General features: G+C 53.6%; 1 protein-coding gene across 8 annotated transcripts in view; it reads right to left on the reverse strand.

Annotated features, from left to right (window-relative positions):
- The window catches only part of NUMA1 (nuclear mitotic apparatus protein 1), a 63,425-nt gene that overhangs the window by 8,263 nt on the left and 33,553 nt on the right, over positions 1 to 21,609 (reverse strand). For 3 of the 8 annotated variants that reach the window (XM_084630625.1, XM_084630626.1, XM_084630624.1), the window contains 15 exons: positions 21,090 to 21,170; positions 20,360 to 20,444; positions 19,079 to 19,208; positions 17,801 to 17,958; positions 16,026 to 16,143; positions 14,919 to 15,036; positions 12,211 to 12,351; positions 11,071 to 11,193; positions 6,653 to 10,276; positions 5,741 to 5,782; positions 3,205 to 3,273; positions 2,486 to 2,596; positions 2,174 to 2,392; positions 1,104 to 1,261; positions 595 to 844 (listed from right to left, as the gene is read on the reverse strand). In XM_084630625.1, the coding sequence (XP_084486751.1) occupies positions 595 to 844; positions 1,104 to 1,261; positions 2,174 to 2,392; positions 2,486 to 2,596; positions 3,205 to 3,273; positions 5,741 to 5,782; positions 6,653 to 10,276; positions 11,071 to 11,193; positions 12,211 to 12,351; positions 14,919 to 15,036; positions 16,026 to 16,143; positions 17,801 to 17,958; positions 19,079 to 19,208; positions 20,360 to 20,444; positions 21,090 to 21,170 (5,427 nt within the window). Of the gene's footprint in view, positions 845 to 1,103; positions 1,262 to 2,173; positions 2,393 to 2,485; positions 2,597 to 3,204; positions 3,274 to 5,740; positions 5,783 to 6,652; positions 10,277 to 11,070; positions 11,194 to 12,210; positions 12,352 to 14,918; positions 15,037 to 16,025; positions 16,144 to 17,800; positions 17,959 to 19,078; positions 19,209 to 20,359; positions 20,445 to 21,089; positions 21,171 to 21,609 lie in introns of all 8 variants that reach the window. The other 5 variants (XM_084630630.1, XM_084630627.1, XM_084630629.1 and 2 more) reach the window with 5 other exon arrangements.

The raw sequence follows: 21,609 nt of genomic DNA on the forward strand, positions 1-21,609 counted from the left end.
TGTTAGAACACAAGGCAGATCAGCTTCCTCGAGCCCTCCCCAGAAGCAGAGCCCCCTCAACGTGGGTGGGTGGGCAAAGCTCGAGACAGCCTGCATCAGCCCCCCAGCACGGGTCTGCCATGGACCCAGCTGCCTCCCCTGCCTCTGATGGGCACGGGAGAGATCGGGGGCTGTGGGAAGAGGAACTGTCAAAGAGGACCACTCCATCCCCTCCTCTCAGTACAAGGGAGGGCTCCGCATTCAAACAGCTCCTCTGCTGCTGACCACGGGGCCATGATTCAAGGGCCCCCGCTCTGTAAGGAGGCCAAGAGCAGCTCAGGGCTGGACTTATCCAAGCCTGGTGGGATGAGGGCCCGATGTCTGGGTTGGCCTCTGGAGCCAAGAGATCTGAGGAGCTCCTATGCTAACACGCCATGGGCCTCCTGCCTCAGCAGATGTCCCACTTCCCCTCTGGTGTGGCTAGCTGGAAGAGCAGAGGGCGTGATGAAGCAGAAGCATCTTCAGATGCACCTGTCCCCAGCGCAGCTCTCAGCCCTCACTCCAATGGGCTCGGAGGGCCCTGCCCCCCTCCCCTCGCCAAGGACCCAGGGTTACTTTCGTCATGGTGATGTTGATGATCTGCGTGGTGCGCCGGCGAGCCGAACGGGTCTTGCAGCCCGAGTCAATGGACAGGTCGTCCAGGGAGCCAATGCTGCTCTCCAGTTTGGACTGCGTGCGGGTGGGGATAGGGGTGAAATAGAGGCTCTCCAGAGACTCAACTTTACGAGGCAGCCGCTGGGATGTGAGCGATTCCACGCTGCCCGGCATGGCCGAGATTTCCGACTGGGATCGGCTAGGCTTCCTGCTGAAACAGGGTAAAGGTGAATGCAGCATGTCATGGTGCACTGTCCACTTCAGATGGCTCAGAGCACAAGCTAGGCATGGACAGCTGACCTGCATTTACCAGGCTGGCTGAGAAATGCTGGCCCAGGGATCAGAGCTGGGCAGGAAGGGTCCCAGCTGAAGGGTATCGCCTCTAACTCCCTCCCGCATTGGAGGCCCTGGGAACTTCAGAGTCTGGGCCCAGCTACTCTCGGGTGCCCCAGGGTGGGGGAAAGAGGTACCTGGTGGAGTTGAGCGGCAGCATCTCATCCCCGCTCAGGTCCAGGCTGTCTGTGCTGACGTCAGCCAGGTTCTGACGGAAGGTCTCCCGGCTCTTCAGCGTATCCGTAGCCACCTGGAACCTGCCAAGCTCCCGTAACTGGCGATCTGCAAACTCCACCTGGCGGGGAGGAACGGCATGGTGAGGCAGGCTGCATCGCCCGGGTGAAGCTGGGGGACCAAGGGCCGGCCAAGAGTCGGATTGGACACGCAGCCCACGTGCAACAGAAACCCACTTCTGCTCCAGGAAAGGACTCTGGAGAGGTGGCAAGAAACCCTGGGGAACACAGCTGACTCAAGGGGAAAGGAGGATCTTGTTAAAAGCAACGGGCTGGGGCTCAAAGGGGCTGGGGTCCATTTGCAGCTCGGGGTGACCTCAGAGAAATCACTTCCCCTCTGTAGCTCAGTCCCCCATGCCAAATCTTCCCCTTCTCAGTCACGAGGCCTAATTCACTAGTTTTTGAAGTGCTTTGAGCTCTCCAGCTGACCGGCTGGAAGGTTACTGCATTATGGTCTCCCGCTGCATGCGCAGGTTCTTGTGTGAGTGCCATGCCCCGCCTTGTGCAGCGGTGGGACCACCGCTATCAGCCTGGACCTCTGCTGTCACTTTCCCACCCTCAGCATCGTTAGCTGGGCCAGCTGATCGCTCCTGGGTGATGGCTGCAATAGCTCTGCAGCAGAGAGGATTCTCCAGCAGAGTGGGGAAGCTAGTGAAGACCATAGGCAGTTGTTGCTTGAGAAGCGGGGTGAAGATGGAAGCTGGACAGCCACAGTACCCCAACAAAACACTCCATCACCGTTAAAACCCCGGCTCCCTGCTGAGCCAACACCTTGGGTAACAAGCGTGTTTGCTTCCCAGCTCGTCCTGTAGGGTAGCATGAAGCACCATCCACCACTCTCCCCACCAGTGATGGACGGGCTCCAGATCTGCATCCAACCTTCCTAAACTGGGGTGCTTGTAAGGGTAGACTGAAGGGAGCCAGATCTCTGATCCCTACCCCCCAACTCCCCACAAGGTGCAGCATCCCCGTACCTGCGCCTCCAAGCTGCGGACCTGGCTGGTCAGGTTCCTGCAGCTGAGCTCCGACTCCTTGGCCTGCAGGATGGATTGCTGCAGCTCCTTGGCCAGCCGCTCCGACTCAGCCTTGAGCTCGACATTCTCCTTCTGCAGCTGCTCCATCCCCTTCAGCTTCTCCGCCAGGTCTTGGTTCTGCTGCTTCTTGGCGTCATAGAAAGTTTTTGCCTTCTCCACCTGGGAGGAGAGGAAACAGTCAAGCCACCGCCGCCTTCCAGCGTCCATGGGAAATGATGGTGGGCCCCTAAGGAGGGAGCCAGCTGTCCATACCTGCACTTTGTAGTGCTCCACAGCCTTCTCTTTCTGGGCCAGCTGCTCCTGCAGCTCAGATATCTTCACCTGCTGGCGATCAGCCTCTGCCTGGAATTCCCCTTCCCGCACCTGCGGAGCCAGCGGGAGATGGGAAGAGAAAGTTTAATGGAGCCCAACAGCTTCTAAGTCACCCCCATGAAGGGTTCAGCCCAGGCTCCACCTGCGTTATGTTGACAGCTCTTTGGCCATGCTTCCGAAGAGGGGGGAGCCGCCGCTTCCTGAGGAGGATACTGATGGACTCGGTGCATCAGCGGCACAATCCAAAGTCCCAGATCGGCCTCTGCGCACCTCCAGAGAAGGTTGACAGCAGATGCAGCCCATTGGCACTCACGGTCCTCCCCTTGGAAGACTGGCTGCCATGGCAGTGAATTTTTACAGGGCAGATGTAGCCAATATGAGGCTCCTGCGGCTGTCCCGTGCATCTCCCCTCATCTGTGTTGTCGGGGGTAGCACACCGAGCACTGGTCCCCTGTATTCCTCTGGTCAGCTAGACGGCACATTGCAGGCGTTTTACTAGAGCAGACTGTGGTCAGCCCCTCTCTATTATACACAAGCTCAGTGCAGCCCTTGGGGATCCCAGCAAGCCCCCCCGATGTGGCCTGGAGTCAGGCAGGTTGGTCCCCAAGATTAAACACTGCCCTGGCCATGCAGTCCTCCTCCCGCCTATGCCATGTTACCTTCAGTTTCTCCTGCTGGGATCGGGTGGCTTTTTCGTTCTGGGCCAGCTTTTTATTCAGCTCCTCCACCTAGCAAGGAACAGGAGAGTGGTTACACCAGCCGCTTGGAGCCTTCCCTCTAAAGGCAGCACCATCCCTTCAGATGTCCATGATTCCCCTCCTTGCCACAGTGCGCCAATGCACTTCCCGCAAGCCCCTGGACTGTAGCGCCTCTGGACAGCTGAGCCTTAATGCCCATCGGGAAAGCAGATGCCAACGCACCTAGCAACGGAAACCCTCATTGCGTGAGCTTTGAGCAGACCGGAGGTCCTGCTAGATCTCGAAAGAGGAGGAAAGCAGAGGGTGTGGCTAGTGCTATCACCTCTATTCCTTATTCCCGCCCGCCCTGATGGCCTGTCACAGAACAGCTCCAGGGATTAACCAGCGTTCCGAGACACGGTCAGCACTGGCCATGCACATATTCCTTCAACAAATCCCCCCTGGAGGAATGTTTCAGGGGCATTGCTTTAGTCCCAGACCCCAAGTCCTGTACAGATGCGCATTCCCACCTTTCCCCAGTAGAGGCAGTATAGCCACCCTCAGAACGCAGCACAGACACTCCTCACAGCCCAGCCAAAGCAACCCCCGGAGCAGGCCTCCACAACCCCAACACTGGTTAGTGGCTTCTCCAGGCAGACAGCTCACACCTGGCTTCAGTTAGTCTTTCATGGAAAAAAGGGTTTGCTTTATGCAGGCAGGAGAGCAGCTACTTAAGCCAAGACAATTAGGGGTCTGAGGAAACCCGTGCAAGGAACAAAAGCATTAGATGCAAGAGAAAAAAAAACAAAAAAACAGGTGATGACCCCCCCAAGCGCCCCCTGCGGCTCCAAGCTCCAGCACTTGTCTCCATTGCCAACTGTTGGCTGTCCAAGCACCAACAGGAAGGGATGATGCAAGGCCATTTTAACCACCAGAACAATTTACTAAAGGTCATGGTGGAGTCTCCATCACTGACCATTTTAAAATCAAGGATCAACACTTGAATGTTTTTGTGAGAGATCTGCTCTATGAATTATTGTCTCTGGCCTGTGTTACACAGACTGGGTGATCGCAGTGGTCCCTTCTGGCCTTGGAATCCAAGAGCTCTCCTCCTTACATTTGTCCTGAACCCAAATCAATGGGGTTTTTTTGGGTGTCTTGGGGATTATCAGGGGAAATGAGCCATGTGGAGATGTTCTCCGAGGTGCTGGTATTGGAGGAAAGCTGCATCTGGTTTGCACAGCACTGTGCTGAGAGATCCCAAGTCAAGAAGGGGCTGAAGAGGCTAAGATTTGACATAAACATCAAGGTAACTTGCATGACCCCAACAGAGGGAGCCCAGCATCAGCAGCTGTTAACAGGGGAGGGTGCATGACCTAGTAGCAAAGGGGGCCATAGCAGTCCAGAGGATATGGGCCAAGGATCCAGACCCAGCCCTGTCTCCCAGCAGCCAGAGACACTCCTCTATGAAACAAATGCCTAGGGGCCATGCAATCCCTTAGCATGCAACGAATAAGCACTCAAGCAAAGTATGCAGGGCTGGCGGTGCAATTCTACCCGGAAAAGTGACCAAGATGGCACTATGGGAGTGGCTTCATGTTTGTCTCCCCATGTTCTTTCCTACATGCCACGCTGCAACCCGCCCTGGGGTGGGAGAGCCACGCTGCGATCTTTTCCTGCTCACACATCAGCACCAGGACTACATGCTCTGCAGGGTCACAGCCTGCCCCAAGTTACACCTCTGCCCTCGGTAGGCCTAAAGCTCAGTAACAGCTCTGGGGTGGTGCACACGAAGGTACGGACTCCATCTCCCTCGCTCATAGCGTGCTGACAGGTAGAGGTAACTGCAATGCTGACGCTGCACACAGAGCAGGAAGGGGCATTTGTAGTCACTTTTCAGAGCAGATCTGCGCTAACGCCTCATGCGGGAGATGCTCTCAGAGCCCCACCTCCAGCCAGTGCCTGACTGAGCAGTTTGGATTCACTTGAAGTGTAGGATCCATGTCTCGGCCTCACTGCTTAGGAGAGCAGAAAGGGGTGGGAGCACCATGGAGCTGATGCCCAGCCTGCAGAAGGGGAGCAGCCAGAACAGGACACGGAGAGTCCCAGTACTCCTTAGAGGGTTGCTGGGGGTGGAGAACACCCACTCGGGTGCCTGGCTGCTCGGTTCAGATTGCAGCGCAGCCCGTGGCTGTTACTGGGCAGGGAAGGGAAGAGGAGGGAACGAAAGACAGGCTGACCTGTGCACAGTGCCGTTCCCTGCAGCGTTTTAGGCTGGGACATGGGTAGGCTTTGGTGACAGATTTCATGGCCTGGGTCCTCCCCCCCCAGGAGCGAACGTGCAGCTCAGGGGAAGGCAGTCCAGTGGAGCAAACCAGCGTTCGTGGCTCATTCTCCGGGAAGGCCCAGAGTCCCCACTGCAAACAGTTAACAGGAGACTGCAGCTGTGGCGGGAAGCGGCAGCAGCTAGAGTCATGCACTGTCACCGTTTAAGCAGCCAGCACTTCGCATGCGTTACCTGCTTAGCTTGTTCTTTCCGAAATACCTCTAGCTGCTCCACCTGTACAACGGGCGAGCAACGAAGACACAAGTGAACACACCAGAAACAGACCACCTAAGACAAAGACCATCCCGCCTGCTAAGACTCTACAAGGGGGATCTCAGGCAGGATTTACACTGCGCCCTTCTCCTTGGTGACTTGGTGCTATGGCAAAGGGGTGGTTGGCCCCTGGAGCTCAAGGGGGGTGCCGGTCTGTTCTTTCTCCAGATCTCAACCTGCCTGTGTCGTGCAGAAGGTCAGCCTAGCTCATCCCAGCAGCCCTGCTGGTCCTACGGATCAGATTGAGGGGGCCAGCCTCTCTGCAATCTTAGTGACTGCTTTGCTGTGCCAATGGCCCCATCCCTCTGAAATCACGTCCACGTGCAACTGGTTCAGCAGGAACTTAGGCGCTTTGACTTATCGCACAGCTGAGCTGACCAGCTGCAGGGACAGATTAACTCTCGGGAGCAGAAATGCTGCTTTCCAGGCCAGCATCACCAGCCAAGCTGGCCATGTAGTGGAATTAGCTGGCCAGGTCAACCACCTTTCAGAGGACTTGCCCAGCAGGCGTCAGCGGGCTGTTCATGGGGGCCAGAAAGGCTTAGGGGCACCGTTTGCTGCAGGTCTGGAGAAACTTGCTTCCCTTCTCCACGCCCAGCTGGCAGCCCCGACACCCTCGCGTAGCACTTCGCTGGGGTACAATTGGCCTTTAACAGCAGACCCCAAAGCTCTCTGACAGGGTCCTACCCAGGGCAGTTTCACGCCCAAACCGCTGGAGTCCCAGTAGGCGAGTCAGGACTTTCCCTTCCCTTCTCAGTCACTAGCCTTCTCCCTTCCTGCTGTCGGCCTGGGCAAGCCCAAGCCAAGCAGAACGCGTAGCGGGTGCCCTACCTGAGCCGTCAGCTTCTGCTTCTCCTCCTGGAACTTTTGCCTCTCCTCAAGGACCCTGACTTTGGCGTTCTCGTACTTGTTGGTCATGGCCTCCAGCTTCTTAAGTGCGTCTTCAGCCTCTCGCTGGCTCCCAGCCACCAGCTTCTCAGACTCCACCTTGAGGGCCTCCATCTCCTGGCTGTGCTTCTCCTTCACCTGGCTGAGCTCAGCATCAAACTTCTGCCGCCCTTGGCTGGATTGCTCACTGAGCACTTGGTTCTCCTCCATCAGCTGGGTGTTGGCCCGCTGGAGCACAGCGAGCCGCTCTGCGGAGCTGGCATTCTCCCCCTGCAGCCTCTGCACAGCGCGGTCTTGTTCGGAGAGCCTCTCCTTGAGGGAGAGGAGCTCTGCCAGTTCCAGCTTGGCTCTGGCAAGCTCTGCCTCCAGAGCACCGGCTGCTTTCTGCCTCTGCTCCAGCTCCTTGCAGTGTTTGCTTTCCAGGGAGGACTGCTCAGCCTGCTGCTGCTGGTAGAGGCGTTTCACTGGCATCAGCTCCCCGACCAACGCTTGGGCATTCGTGAGCTCTAGCTGCAGAGAGGACAAGAGCTGTTCCTTCTGGAAGCATTTCTCCTGCCAGGTCTTTACCTCTTGGCGGAGCTCCTCCTGGCATTCCCCTTGGGCGCTCAGTTCCCTCTTCAGGGCCTCTATGGACATCCTCTGCTTCTCTGTCTCCTCCTGGTAGGCCTGCACTTCGGCCTTCATCCGAGCGCATCTCTCTGCTGCTCGAGAAGCGGCAGTGGCCATCTCAGTCTGGAGCATCCGCAGCCTCTCCTCCAGCTTCTTGCTCTTCTCTGACTCCGCCATGATCAGGCGCTTCAGCTCCTTGCTCTCTCCCTCCTTCTCCAAGACCTGCAGGTGGAGAATGGACACTTCCTGCTCCAGGCTGCCAATCAGGCTGTTTTTCCTCTCCACTTCCTGACAGCACTGGGACATTTGTTCCTTCCAGCTGTCCTCCAACTTGCCCTTCTCTTGAACTGAAGAGCGCAGAGATGCCAGCTCCTTCTCTGCTGTGGCGATGGAGTCTTTACTCTGGGCCAGCTCTCTCCCCTTATCCAAGAGCTCTTTCTTCAGTGTCTCTATGGTGCCGTCTTGCCCAGCCTGTACTGACCTAGAGGCTTCCAGGAGTTTCTCCAGCTCCAACACCTTCTGCTTCTGCTGCGTCACCTCTCCCCTCAGGGCCTCCAGCTGGGCTTCCTGATGCTCCGAAGTGGCTGCTTTAGTTTGAGCTGCTGCTTTCTCCAGGCTGGCAATGGTGTCTCGCTGCTCCCTGCACTTCTGCTCCAGTTTCTCCATTTCAGAGTGGAGCATCTCACTCTCCTTCAGCTTCTCCTGGTAGAGATCTTGGTTGGAGCTGGATTCCTGCTCCGTGTGTCGGATCTTCTCCTCCAAGCTTTTGAGAGACATCTCCTTGGAGTACACAATGGACTTGATGCTGTCAATCTCAGCTTCTCGGGTCCTGGCAACCTCCAGGAAGCCCTGCAGCTCATTTTCCATCTTGGCCGCCCGCTCCTTCAGTGCCTCCACAGAGGCAAGCTCCCCTTTCAACTTGACAACAGTCTTTTGAAGGTCTCTCAACTCCTCGTTACGGGAGACGTTTTTCAGACGGAGCTCATCCAGCTCCCCTTCCTTCTCCTCGATCAATTCCAGGGACCTGGCCAGCTCCTGCTGGTGAGCAGAACGCTCGGCCCTTTGCTCATTGATGGAGTTCTGCAGCTGGACTTCCAGCTCTGCCTTGCTGGCTTTCTCCACTGCGAGGTCTGCCTTGGCTTGCTCCATCTCCCCTGTCAGATGCTTCATCTCCGTGTCTCGAAGAGCTAGCTCCTGTTTCTGCTTCTGCAGGGTTTCTTCCAGCCTGGCATTCAGCAGCTTAACCTCACCAGATAGTTTCTCCGCTTCTAGTTCTCTCTCCTTCAGGACCAACGCTGCTCTGGAGAGATCAGACTCCGTAGCTGTTAGCTCCTCATGCTTCTGTTCTCCAAGACGCTTCACTGTAGCTTCAAGCTCTGTTGTCTTGAGCCTTTCATCGGACAACTCCTTGGTGACAACCTTGAGTGCCTCAGCTGCCTTCTGTGCATCCATCTCCAGCCGAGCTAGGCGCTGGGCTGCTTCCTGCTGGGACACTGCTGTCTTCTCCTGCAGAGAGGAGAGATCGTCCCTGAGTTTTAGCTCCACGCTCTCCTTCTTCTTGACCTGGGCGAGGGCGCTGGAGAGGTCAGTCTGAAGCAGTGCCAGCCTCTCTTCTTGCTCTGTGGTCAGGCACTTCATCTGCGTCACCAGCTCCGCCACTTTGCCCTGCTCCACCTGGAGCTGCTGGCAGGCCTGTTTGTGGTCTCCACTCAGAGCTTTTATTGTCTCCTCCAGCCTCTCACGCTCTCCTTCACCCCCTTTAGCGGCTGAAGACATGTCTGCCAGCTGACGTTGCAGCCTCTCTGTCTTTGCCCTGTATTCGTCTCCCAGCTGCTGCACCTGCAGCTTGAGCGCTTGTCTCTTAGCTTGCTCCTCGCCCACCTCCTGCATAGCCTGATCTCGGTGCTCTGCCAGCTTCTGCATTTGGGACTCCAGCTCAGTTATCCTTTTAAGATTCCCTTCAAGGGTCTCCGAAGCTCTCCTCTTCTCATCCTCCAAGATCCCCTCTGTGTTCCGGACGGACTCTTCCATGGACAGGAGCCGCTCTTGGAGCTGGGCGTTTTCCTTGGCCAGCCTCTCCTTGTCTGAGAATTTCTGCTGACCTTCTTGCAGCTTGTTCTCCAGTTCTCGGAGCTGGGCTCTCAGTGACTCAGCAGCTGCTGCTTGGGCCTCGCCCTGCGAGCACTGGGCAGTGAGTTCAAGGACTCTGGCGTCCAGCTCTTGGGCCCTCTGGCTCAATTCAATTTTTTCCCTCTGTATCTCTATGGCAGAGGCCTGGCTAGCATCTCTGGCTTTCTCCAAAGCTTGCAGCTGAGCGGTCAGGGCTGCCAGCTCCGCTTCCTGTTCCTGCTGGAATTCCTGTAGCTGCCGCAGGGCAGACTCCTTTTCCTGCATGGCCTTCGCATGCTCTTCTCTCAAAGATGCCAGGTGTCTGGCTTTCCCTTTGCTTGTAGCTTCCATCTGCTGGGTGAACTGCACCAGCTTCTCCTCACTGTCCTTGAGGGTGTCACTGAGCTGGTCCACTTGCAGGCTCAGTCCTTGGATGGTCTCCCTGGAGGACTGCTCTTGCTTCTGGAGATCTTCGGCCAGCTGTCCCTTCTGAATCCTCTCCTCCTCCACCTGCTGGTGAAGAGTCACCAGCTCCTGGTCCCTCTGGAGGAGGAAGCTGTTTAGCTTAGCAATCTCTGTGGTGAGTGTGTTTACCTGGGCGGACAGACGCTCCTCCTGCACTCTGGAGTCCTGTTCCAGCTTCTCTTTAGCCAGGTGGAGCTCAGAGACTGAGCTCTGGAGGTTGGCAATGAGGCCCGTGAGCTGAAGTTTCTCCTCTTCAAAGCAGCTCCGTTCGGACTGAAGATCTGCCTCACGGAGGCCCTTCTCCTCTTCCAGCTGCAGGATTGTGGCTTGGAGCTCTATCCCTTTAGCAGAGAGGCAGCCCACTTCCTGCTTTAAGTCTTCAAGCTGATGAGAGAAAGGAAACACTCATCAGTGGTATTCCACAACTGTTCAGGAGATCTAGACACTTCTGCCTCACAGAGACCTGCTAGCTCTTCCTCCCCACCAGCAGCACCATATTCCTGGCGAACCCAATGCTCGTTAACTCTACCTAGCTCCTGTGTGTTTTTAGTTCTCCCACCATTGCCATGCTCCAGAGCGAAAGCTGCCTTTCCTGAGCTGAGACCTCCCTCAGCACTGCCACTATAGGGTAACAGGAGACCACCACAGCCAGCAAGCACATCAGGGGCCACCCTCTGAAATACGTACTATGCAGAAAGGGATCGTGCTTGGGAATCTCTCACCCTCAGAATGCCCATTACCATGCCAGGCAGCAGGAGAGAACTGTAGCTTAGCCATCTTTATCCTCTATCCTTAGCCATCTGTATCCTCCCTCCATAACCAGGACTGCCTCACTCTTCTACTACTCCCTCTGCCCAGCTGGGAGAAAGATATCCCTGCCAATGCTGCTTGGTAAGTCAGAAGAGCTGTCAGTTGCTTCTGAGCTGGGAAATGGAGAATCACTCTCAAAGGGACTGGGGCTCTCCTCGGCATGCAAGCGTTCAGCTCTTTAGTTTCTTGCTGCTATGCTAGCAGGCTGGCTGCAGACACTCTTTAAACGAGGGGCTGGTTATGAATCACACAGATTTAGGCAGGGCTTCCTGTGCTCTGCTTTCCTCAATAGATCAGGGTATTTTTCTGAAGTCCTCTGCACTTGCTGCCACTGTAGCTCCTTCTTTGACTTGAGCAAGAAGCCATACCTTCAGGATGTCCCCCATAACCTCTCCTTTCTCCTGTGTGGCATTCTCCCCCAGCCTTGTCAGCTGGTCTTCCAGCAGAGAGATCTTCCCCTGCAGAATCTCCATCTTCTCTTCCAAGCATTTCTGGGGAACAAGACACAAGATTGAGGAAGGTAGCAAAAGTGGGAGGGGAACAAACAATCATAGAAATGTGGGGCTGGAAGGGATTCTCTAATCCTTGAAGTCTTTAAACCACGATTTGAGGACTTCAATAGCTCAGACATAGGTGAGAGGTTTTTCGTAGGAGTGGTGGGTAAAATTCTATGGCCTGCGTTGTGCAGGAGGTCAGATTAGATGATCATAATGGTCCCTTCTGACCTAAATATCTATGAATCTATAAGGTCATATAGTCTACCCCCGTGTCCAGAGGCAGGACCAAGTAAACCTGGACCATCCCTGACAGGTGTTTGTCTAACCTGGTCTTACAAACCTCCAGTTTTGGAGATTCCACAACCTCCCTTGGAAGCCTATTGCAGAGCTCACCTCCCCTGAGAGTTAGGAAGATTTTTTCGAAGCTCTAACCTAACTCTCCCTTGCTGCAAACCAAGCCTTGTCCTATCTTCAGTGGACATGCAGAACAATTGATCACGGTCCTCTTTATAAAAGCCCTTAATATACCAAGACTTATCAGGTCCCCCCTCAGTTTAGTTCTCAAGTCCAGGTTTTTTTAACCTTTCCTAATAGGTCGGTTTTTCTCAAGTCTCTGATCATTTTTGGTGCTTCTTTGGTCTCCTGGTCTCCACCTGCAGCAGCTAAAGTCTCACCTTAACTGATAAAGGCCCAAGGCTCCTCTTCCCACTGCTGGGATTCCAGAGCCCCACTCCCCTCCACGCTCTGCACTGCTGACATCTTTTCTCAGGAGGATAGAACAGACTCTTAGCTAATGCTACGCACGACCCACGTGTGGGTATTACTGCTGATCCACCCAAAGCACTCCTCCCTCAGAGACGGACAAGCTGCCTCCACACTACTCCTTAGCCCAGAGGGCACAAGCTTGGTAACCAAGTTCGGAGTGCTGGATCCCTATCACCCACCCCAGTAGGACTCCTGATGTAGAGGAGTTGCCTGGTTCTGTCAGGCATACCGCACAACATTCCCTACCTTCTCGTGGAGGGCGGTGTGGAGCTCGGTCTCCAGGCGGGCTTGTTTCTCCCCCGACTCCATCAGCGCCGCGTTGTGTTCCTCGGAGAGCTCGTTCAAAGCTTCTTGAAGCTGCATCAAGTGGCTGGCGAACTCCCGCAGCTGTACCAAAATGAAAGACGCCCAAACACAGCCTGGTTATCAAGTGCACGCAGAGCGGGCTGTTCAACTCAGCCTTCCTTTACACAAGAGCCTTGTGCTCAGCAGCACACAGGGGATTATTTCCCGTAGTCTTTATGCCCCCTGTCACTGTTGTATCCAACAGCCTTGCACACATTCGTTTATTCTCTGAATCCCACTGGGCGGGAGATTGTAGTAGTAGGATTTTATGTTTGTATTTTGTATAATTTAGAATGAAAAATAAAAAATGAGAATAATGTAGCATGTATTAAATGTATTGATGTATGATTTGCCCATATTCTGTCAGCCACCCTTTTTGAATAGCAGAAAGGAATGGCCTAATATGCCATTGGTAGAGATGCAGCAGCCAGAATTTCTTTGTGTCTGGACCAATTTCAAGGCCATAACAGACCTTTGAGGGTCACCGTTTTATTGTAGGTTTAGCGTTTTAAAACAAGTAAAAGAATGCCATGATTGTTTTCTTTTGCATTGCAACTTGACGTTCCTGCTCAAAATGTTGTGTGTAAATTAATTCTGTTTTGTGTGTCAATAAGAAATGTGTGTGTTAAAAAATAAGCGCGAAGGCCATCGCCGACCCAGATGGTCTAGGAAGGAACGGGAGACAGATGCAAGGGCACCGGGAAGCTGCAACACGCCCCTATTGAAATGTCAGAGGAGGGCAGATTGAGGACTCTGAAAATGAGACAGGCACCTATCAATGGGGACAAGATAGCTGTGATCAAAACCAGCCTGGGGTAACTCCCTGAGGAACTTAATAAAAGAACAAGATAAAGAATGAGAAGGACAATTTAAGAAAACAAGCACTTGTCAAATAACAATTGATGACAGCATGACGGTGCAGAACTCATGGGTCCAAAGGAAGGAAAATCACTATAGAAACACGGTGCCTTGCCATGAAACTTTGGGTTCATCCTGCCAAGACTTCCCCGGAGCATCGTGTGTGACCAATGGAACCCGGCTCCTCCCTACCCGGGATCAACCTAGCTGGCCACTAGATTGATCCGGACTCTGGACTGGTAACAATAACATCGACTGGCGGGACAATGCATGTGTGTGGTGTGATTGAATACATATGCTAATCGTATCTTCACTAAATGCGGCATATTGCCTTTTCCCTTGAAAAAGATCCCATGTGCTTCTTATGAGCGTAACATTTTTGGTGGAGAATTGCGAAAGGGGGAAAACATGGGCTGTGATTGTTGAACATACTGCTAAATACTGCTAAAAGGTATACCATACGTATAAAGCGACCAATCATACCCCTGGTTGCAGAAGTGCCAGGCAATAGGGGGAGGATTAGAGTCCTCATTCCGACCGGTCTGTCGGGGAAAACTATACAAATAAGATATATACAAAAAGTCTATGTATATACACCCCGCCCCCGTCATAGAGGTGCCAGGCCATAAGGGGAAGAATTAGAGTCCTCACTCCTACCCGTCTGTCGGGGGAAAAATTATATAGGTGAATATACCCTCGGTCGTAGCAGGATCAAGCCCAAAAGGTAGAGGCTTAGCATTTCCCCCTCCTGCTCTGTCAGGCAGAGTTTTTAGTGTGTATTGACTTTTGTGTTTTGTAAGTCCCAGCATGAGCGTGGGCACACACAAAAAAGTTTTAAAGGTAAAAGAAATTCATAAAGAAATATGTTCAGGTGAAAGGAGTCCCCTAAAAACAAAACTCAAAAAGAGCAGAAAAAATTGACATTCATACAGGAAATGACTCCTTTTAAGACAATTTTGCAAAAGTTTGGGCACAGCCCACGGAATGAACAAGCATTAGCCGATGTCCATACAATAGCTGGTTTGGAAGATAGACTGGCAAAATATCTGGTGGTCTACAGGCCATCCACCCCAATAAAGAGAGACTTGGCTGCAATCTGGCTATCGTGGGAAGCATGCAATAAGGCATTCCTTCACTTGGCTAGCTGCCAGGAGAACGCATGATAAACTCAGTGTATCTGAACAAAAAACACTGGCCACTGGGGTCCAAAGCCAGTTAGACATTCTCAAAAATACCCTAAAATAAGTTAAAATAAAAGAAAGGGAATTATCTAAACAAACAAAAAAAACCAAGCATAACAAGATCAGTATTAGCCACAGTTTACAGACCGGGAATGGAGGTGCAGGGTAGTATAAATCACTCAGGAAGCGGGTGGCAGAGTTGGTAACTCTCTTGAATCCCAGTCCAGTGCTTTACCATCACCAGCTGGCCCACATTCTTCCCCAAAAGCATCATTACTGAGGGGTCAGCTGAATGCAACCTACGCTGCCAACCCTTCCTTACTAACAGGAACGTTTTATAAAAAGAACCTGAATGGCAAAGCATCCAGTACCAGCAGATTCAAATGAAGTATGGCAAATTTACTCTCAAACGGACACCACTGTCAGGGCAAGGTCAGGCCAAAACACAGGCCGGGTATAAAACGAGCCATTATAAATGCAGCTACAGTAAAGGTGCAATGCATGCTGCTACCCCATGCTCTGACTGCAATGGTTTGTACCATTACTGCGGGGAAGAAGGGGTGCCCGTACCTTGAATGAGAGGTCCCCATTCTCCTCGGAGAGCTGGCTGATTTTTCGGTCCATCTGGCCTTTTTCAGTCTTCAGGTCCTGACATTGCTTTAGGGCCTCGTGCAAACGCAGGATCAAGCTGCGGGAGAGAAGATGGCATCACACTGTCTGCCTAGCAGGAGAGAGACTTGAGAGAGGAGCTGGGAAGCTGCTCTCAAAGAGAGAATCGTCATAATCCTCCTAAGGACGCTGATGGGGAAAACGAGGCACATCCCGTATTCTCTTGGCACCTCAATGTCACAATAAAAGGTCAGAGCCTGGTTTAGTTCCTGTCTCCCAGCCCCACAGCCAGACTTTGACAGCCAAGTCTAGAATGGAGATGGGGCTAAGCAAAAGTCAATGTTCAGACCTCCATGAAACGTATCATGTCTACTCTGAAGGGGAAGCTTAGAGGCTGCTGCAGGATTCCCACTGGTAGATACCCCAGCAGGGATTACCCTTTCCAGGCTGAAGCAAGACAGATTCCTCAGCCTAAATGTACCATTGCAGAGTGAGCAGCATCTGCCAGGAATTCAGAGATAAGGCAGCATGCCATGGAGTTTGGGAACACAGTCACTAGCCTTGTCTTCCTCTCTCTGGTCACGCCGGACAGATGGTGCATGCCCCGCAAAGGGAGAAGGTGCTGTTCATGGAACTGAGTTTCCCTCCCTAGAGACAGCACTGGGGTAAGTCAACACCAATTTACCCCCACTGAGGAGCTGATGCACAATCTTTTGAGGACCAGTTTTCTGGCAGGATAGGAAGACAACAGTAGTCTTGGGGTTTGGTGAGGACCCAGGTCCTCCCCACAGATTCAGCGCGAGTCTGATTACAACACATGTATGCGGGGGTGCTCATGAGCAGTCCAAGGAACAGACACACTAAAAATACACAGTGGCAGAGATCCACCTCCTCCCTGGTATCTGCCATAGCAGAGGATGCAGTGTAGGGTGTCGGGCGACGTTTTATAATCACTCTTGGCTCATGCATTACATAAATGATAGGCAGCACCTATCTGAGGGACCCACAAACCCTGGACACCAACCTAGCAGGAGCCCTAGTAGAAAGAAGCTACTTCAGAGGAGTTACCTTTCATTCTTTTCCTGCAGCTCTTCCAGCTGCTTTGGCTCCAGCTGATCAGCAGCTTGTCTCTCATTGAGAAGAGTTAGGCGGTCTATCCGTTGCTGCATCATGGTGATTTGAGTCTCTGGGGAAGAGGAAGAGAAGCAGCTGTTACTAGCCGGTTGGAAGCCTAAATGACAAGCACTGATCATACCAGCACTGATCATACCAGGAGGAGACTCAGGACAGGGGTGCCCTGAGCGTGGCCTGCAGCTGCTACTTGACTCCCATACTCGGGAGGAGTCGGATTACGTACATGGCTGTGCTGGAGCTGCTTTTTGTTGCTGGTAACATAGCGAAGGGAACCATCATCATACAGAGCCCACGTAGCCAACAGGGAAAGCTGCCAAGATAGTGAGCTCATTTCAAATACAGACGGTGCAGTGTCACCTATTTGCTCTGGTCAGAGCTTGGAAGGGGAGAACCCGCATGTGACCACTGGATCCCTTGGAACCAACTGGCAGAGGGTTTTTACAGGGATCCCCTGGGTCAGATATACGCGTAACAGTGCACCAAAGGGTGGCATGTGAGGTCTCTATGGATAATATTTAAGGAGTTATGGATCTAGACTGAAAAGTATGTTCTTAAAATCCTGGCCACCAGGCAGGTGATAAACCTCAGACAGGTTTTTTTCACGTAGGAGGCAACAGATGCTTATCTCTGTGTCTGGCCACATGCATACAGTATGTCTTATAATGGAGACCTGATACTGGTTGAAAGATTGCAAATCCTACAAGAAAAAAAAAACTATCAGCGAGTGTCGTGCTGTTTGTGACAAAAAACAAAGGATTGTTAGGGTATATCAGGGAATGCAAGGAGACACAGGATCCTCCACTGAGGAGGGAAATGGTTAGCGTGTTTGCTTCATGAAAAGGGAGTCACAGCCAGCCAGGCTGTACAACACTGCAAGGATTTGGGGGATGAGCTATATTTGATTAATGCTAAGGATATCTTGTTAATGAAGTCTAAGCTCTAGAATGCATGTTATGATTTATTTTATACGTAATCATTTGTTTCCAATACTTCTCCTTGCTACTGGCTTGCATCTCTGTGCTTTGTTAAAACAAATTTATACTCGATTTCGCTAGAAACCAAGTGCGTTGTATTAAGTGGAGTGGTGATCAGAGGTGCACTTTGGAAGCAGCAAACCTGTAAATGCCGTGAGTATACAGTGGAACAAGGGCTGGGGAAATGCTCAGAGGGCTCGAGGGTGCCTCTTGCTAACCTGCAAAGTGACAGCGGGGCCTGCAGCACCCAGATAATGCAAGTGTTGCCTGTGGCCAGTGGAGTTGAAAAGCTTGACCCACAGCAGGCACAGACAGGCTTCCTCACGCGAAGGGCAGGTGGTAAGAGGCAGCAAGGCCTCGCAACGCTGAGTACCCTCGGGAAGCGTCACACCACGTCCTCTCCAATACGTGCCTGCTCCACTGGCCGTACTGACGGTCTGCATAGGCAGGTTCAATGGGCTCCTGACAAACAGCCAGCACCACTGGGGGCCTGCTCCTGGAACAGACAGTGTAGCCACCATGTACAGAAAGGGACTGGGTAGCCCTCTAGGGCTCCCTTCCAACACTGGAGAGCAGAGATGCCCAAGACTTGCAAGCCTTCAGCCTCCAAACAAGACAGATCCATGGCATCAAGACCGTGGGCTGGGCAGTACTTGCAGCAGGAAGAGGGTGCTCCAATATACACTGCCAGCCAGACCCCCCCCGATTCCCCAGATTACGCCGATAGCTACGGACCCTTCTCTGTGATGAGTTTGCGGTTCTCGGTCAGTTCCAGCTCCAGCTCATCCCGGTTTTCCCTCTCGTCCGCCAGCTGCTTCTTCAGCCGCCTCAGCTGGAACTGCGGGGTCTGCATGATGTCGCCCATGGGGGAGGCGGGCGAGCCAGGAAGGAAGCTGTAAAGAAAGCACCAGCCATACAACACATGATACCACAGGCCAGAGAAGGCGGAGCAGTCCCTCACGCTTACTCCTTAGCGCAGGGGTGGGCAAAGTTTTTGGCTCGAGGGCCGCTTCGGCATTGCAAAACTGTACAGAGGGCCGGGTAGGGAAGGCTGTGCCTCGCCAAACAGCCTGCCCCGCCCCACTTCCCGCCCCCTGACTGCCCCCCTCAGAACCTCCAACCCCCCCGCCCCCTGACCCCATCCACACCCCCGCTCCCTGATAGCCCCCCCGGGACTCCCACACCTATCCTCCGTCCCCTGTTCCCTGCCCCTGACTGCCCCTTATCTAACACCCCCCGCCCCTTGCCATGCTGCTCAGAGCAGCAGGACTGGCAGCCCCGCTGCCCAGCCGGAGCCAGCCATGCCGCATGCGCTGTGCGGCGGGCCAGAGCACACTGGCGGTGCAGTGAGGTGAGGCTGTGGGGAGGGGGGACAGCAGGGGAGGGGCCAGGGGCTAGCCTCCCTAGCCGGGTGCTCATGGGCCTGGCCGGATGCAGCCTGCGGGCCGTAGTTTGCCCACCTCTGCCTTATCAGAATCTCAGACCTGTGATGGTAACGATGGCTCTCACAGTGACCACTTAGTACTGTACACCAGTGTGAAAAGGAGGACCTGTACTTCAGTCCCACTCACTGAACGGGGCTCAGGCCTGGGGTGTGTGCAGGAATACCTTCCAGTCCAGGACAAGTCCCTTCCATATCCCTTTATACTGCAGTCAGAGTCACCAGGGTGAGAGAGATTTTAGCTTAGTTCTCGCTGGGCTGCCTCTGATCTTCGCTGCTCTCCCAGCCTTTCACAAGATGCTGCAGACTGGCATTTGCCATGGAGGCAGGCTGATCAGACTCTCAGAACTTGCTGCTTCAGGGGGATGTGCTTTGTTCACTGGCTATCAGCGACAGGACACCGGGCTAAACGGACCAGTGGTTTGAGCTGATCTGGCAATGACTGTTCCGAGGCCCACCTCTCAGGAAGGAGTTCTTAATCTGCTGAGCACCCTGCCCTAGTGCCCCAGGACGCCGTTAAAGCTGGGCTACCCCCGTGAAAGCCAGTCTCCCCAGGAAGGCGGAGAACATACTTGTTCATGCTGGATGAGGAGGCGATCTTCTGCAGCTCCAGGAAGCGCACCTCTCGCTTGTGCTGGCGGGAGAACACGGGGGACTGCTCCTCGGAGCTCGTGCTGGAGATGCTGGAGGATGAAAGCGGCACTGGGGGAGCAAACGTGAGACCCTGAGTTGCTGGCTGTAGTGCCAGAGGGGATGGCTTTGAAGCATAAAGCCTCAGGTTTGAAATATCTACGTTTCTAGGAACCACAGGTCAGCCCAAACCTTCATCTTTCCAAACAGGTTACTGTGGGGTTTCCAGATAAGGCCTTAAACCCCTCCTCCCCACGTGGTCTTGTCGCTCTACATGGGAATCCAAGAGGAAGGGGTTTGCCCTGCCTGCTTTGGTGGCTGAGGCAAAACGTCCCCTTCCCCCACTACTGTGCTGTGGGCATCCCGCCTAGCTACCTCCCCAGAGGTGGCTGCCTTTTAGACGCACTGTATGTTGTGCTGTTTGTGAAACGGTTGGCATCCACCAGAACGTGAGGTGGTCGTGCAGACTAGTCTAGTCTTTTCAGAGCCGGCAAGAGACCCAGCGCTTTGCTGGGTCAGTGATTTCTATATTGCCTGTTATTGTGGCAGCCAGGAGCTCTGGTTTTGGAAATACAGACAGCGCCACTTCTCTGAAGATTTGGTAGCTGTGGCCTGCACTGCTGCAGCACAAGGAGACGCGCTCTCCCTGAGAGGAAAGGCCCCGTAAAAGCATTATGCATCAGTGCAAGACCCCGGGGAAGGAGAGGTCACTAAAACAGAGCGCAGACAGGGAGTCATGACTATGCACGGCAGATCCTGCCATCTCAGGGCTCCGTCTTGCGTCACGGGCTTGCATCAGAACCATTTGGGGAAGTCTGCACTGCAGCTACTTCACTCTTGAACTGCAGCAGCTCGTCACTTTCAGCACGTCAGGTTTTATCCTGCTAGAAAACATTTCCCGTACTGACTAGAAGCAACAGTATTAACATAGGGGGTTACATTCGGGGAGGAAGGTGCCAAAGGCTTGGGGCATTCAGGAATGGTTCTTGCTGCTATCATCAACAAGGCCAATCACTTTCTATTAACCTTCAGACTTAGTGAGGCTCTGGAGATATGCCAGCATGGTGTTGACATTACGTCCAATGACTACTGCCCCCTACCCAGGGCTTGGCTGCTTATTAAGGTTTCGTGCCAGCAATGCATGCTATTTTGTGTTACGTGACTCCATCCAAGCCAGCCTGAATGATTCATTGCTGTTAACCCTTCGTACACAAAGCACTCACCTTTCTTCTGCAGGAAGAGCTCCAGGTTCTCATTCAGGCTCTCTTCGTTGTCAAGCACAAACTTGAGGACGGTCGCCAGCTCAGCCTGAGACACAGACCCATCAGTGTTAGCAGATATGCTGGGGCTGCAGCCCCTGTCCTCAAAAGGAGCAGCTGTTGCTTAGCGACTGTGAAAGTACTGGGAAGGCAGTTCAGTAGGATGCCAGCTCCCCATACCCCAATCTGTTGTGCTGGGAAGGGGAAGTATTGGGGAGCTAACACTGTGACCCAGAAGTTAAAGCCTGGTCAGATCTGAGGGGGTCTTTCTCCGTGCATTGAAACACAAAGTCCATCTCCAAGTCTATCCACCAACAGCAGGGGTTTGTGGATCCACTGGAAGGGGAGAAGGAGAAAGATTCCTCCCTTGAGTCCATCCATCTGAACACCTCAGTGAGGCAGGTCATTATTAGCCCCATTTTCCAGATGATGGAACCAAGGTGAAGTGACTCACCCAAGGTCACACTGCAACTCAATGGCAGAGATAGGAATAGAACCCCAAGCCTTAGCCACAAGGCCATCCTTCTCAGCTTACATGGCAAGCCCAGATGGGAGGATGCTTCCCCCCTTTCACGCCCATTGCTTGGGCAGTGGCTGGGGGGAGAACCCAACCGGGAACCAGATAGTAGCAGAGGAAGGGGGACATCACGCAAAAGCCTACAGCGGGGGTCTGAATGCAGCTGGCGAGGGCTACCTGGATTTTGTACTCAAACTCGTTCCAGTCCCTGGGGCTTTTGGTGCTCATGGAGGCGTGGTACAGGAGCAGCATGGTCACCTGCAAACAGACACTGCAGCGTCACAAAGGGGAAACAAGCCTCACAAATCACACGTTCAAATGCAGAGTCATTCCACTATCCCAGGAGTGCTGCCTTTACTAGGCTGCTGGGAGAGATGTGTCTGGAGACGCCAGAGATACTCACCCCTTTGCTCAGGGGCACCTGGCAGGATCCCCTGACCAGAGTTCTCAATCCCGCTAAGATTCATACCCCAAGCGCTCTTGAACACGGGGCAGGTTGAGATGCCCTTCATAGAGTGGCTCTGGGAGGGGAAGGAAATGCTAAGCTGTTCCTCTCCAACCAGGAACTCCCCAGTGCACTGGGACCTCCACCTTGCGCTCTGTGCCCCTTGGAGTGCATACATTCTTCAGGGGGCTACTGGGTCCCCGTTAGGACTTAGTTTAGATAGGATGGCTGTGACGCCGAAGGTCCCGTAAG

This window comes from Lepidochelys olivacea, assembly GCF_965140295.1.
Source record: "Lepidochelys olivacea isolate rLepOli2 genome assembly, chromosome: 1".
Lineage (NCBI taxonomy): Eukaryota > Metazoa > Chordata > Testudines > Cheloniidae > Lepidochelys > Lepidochelys olivacea.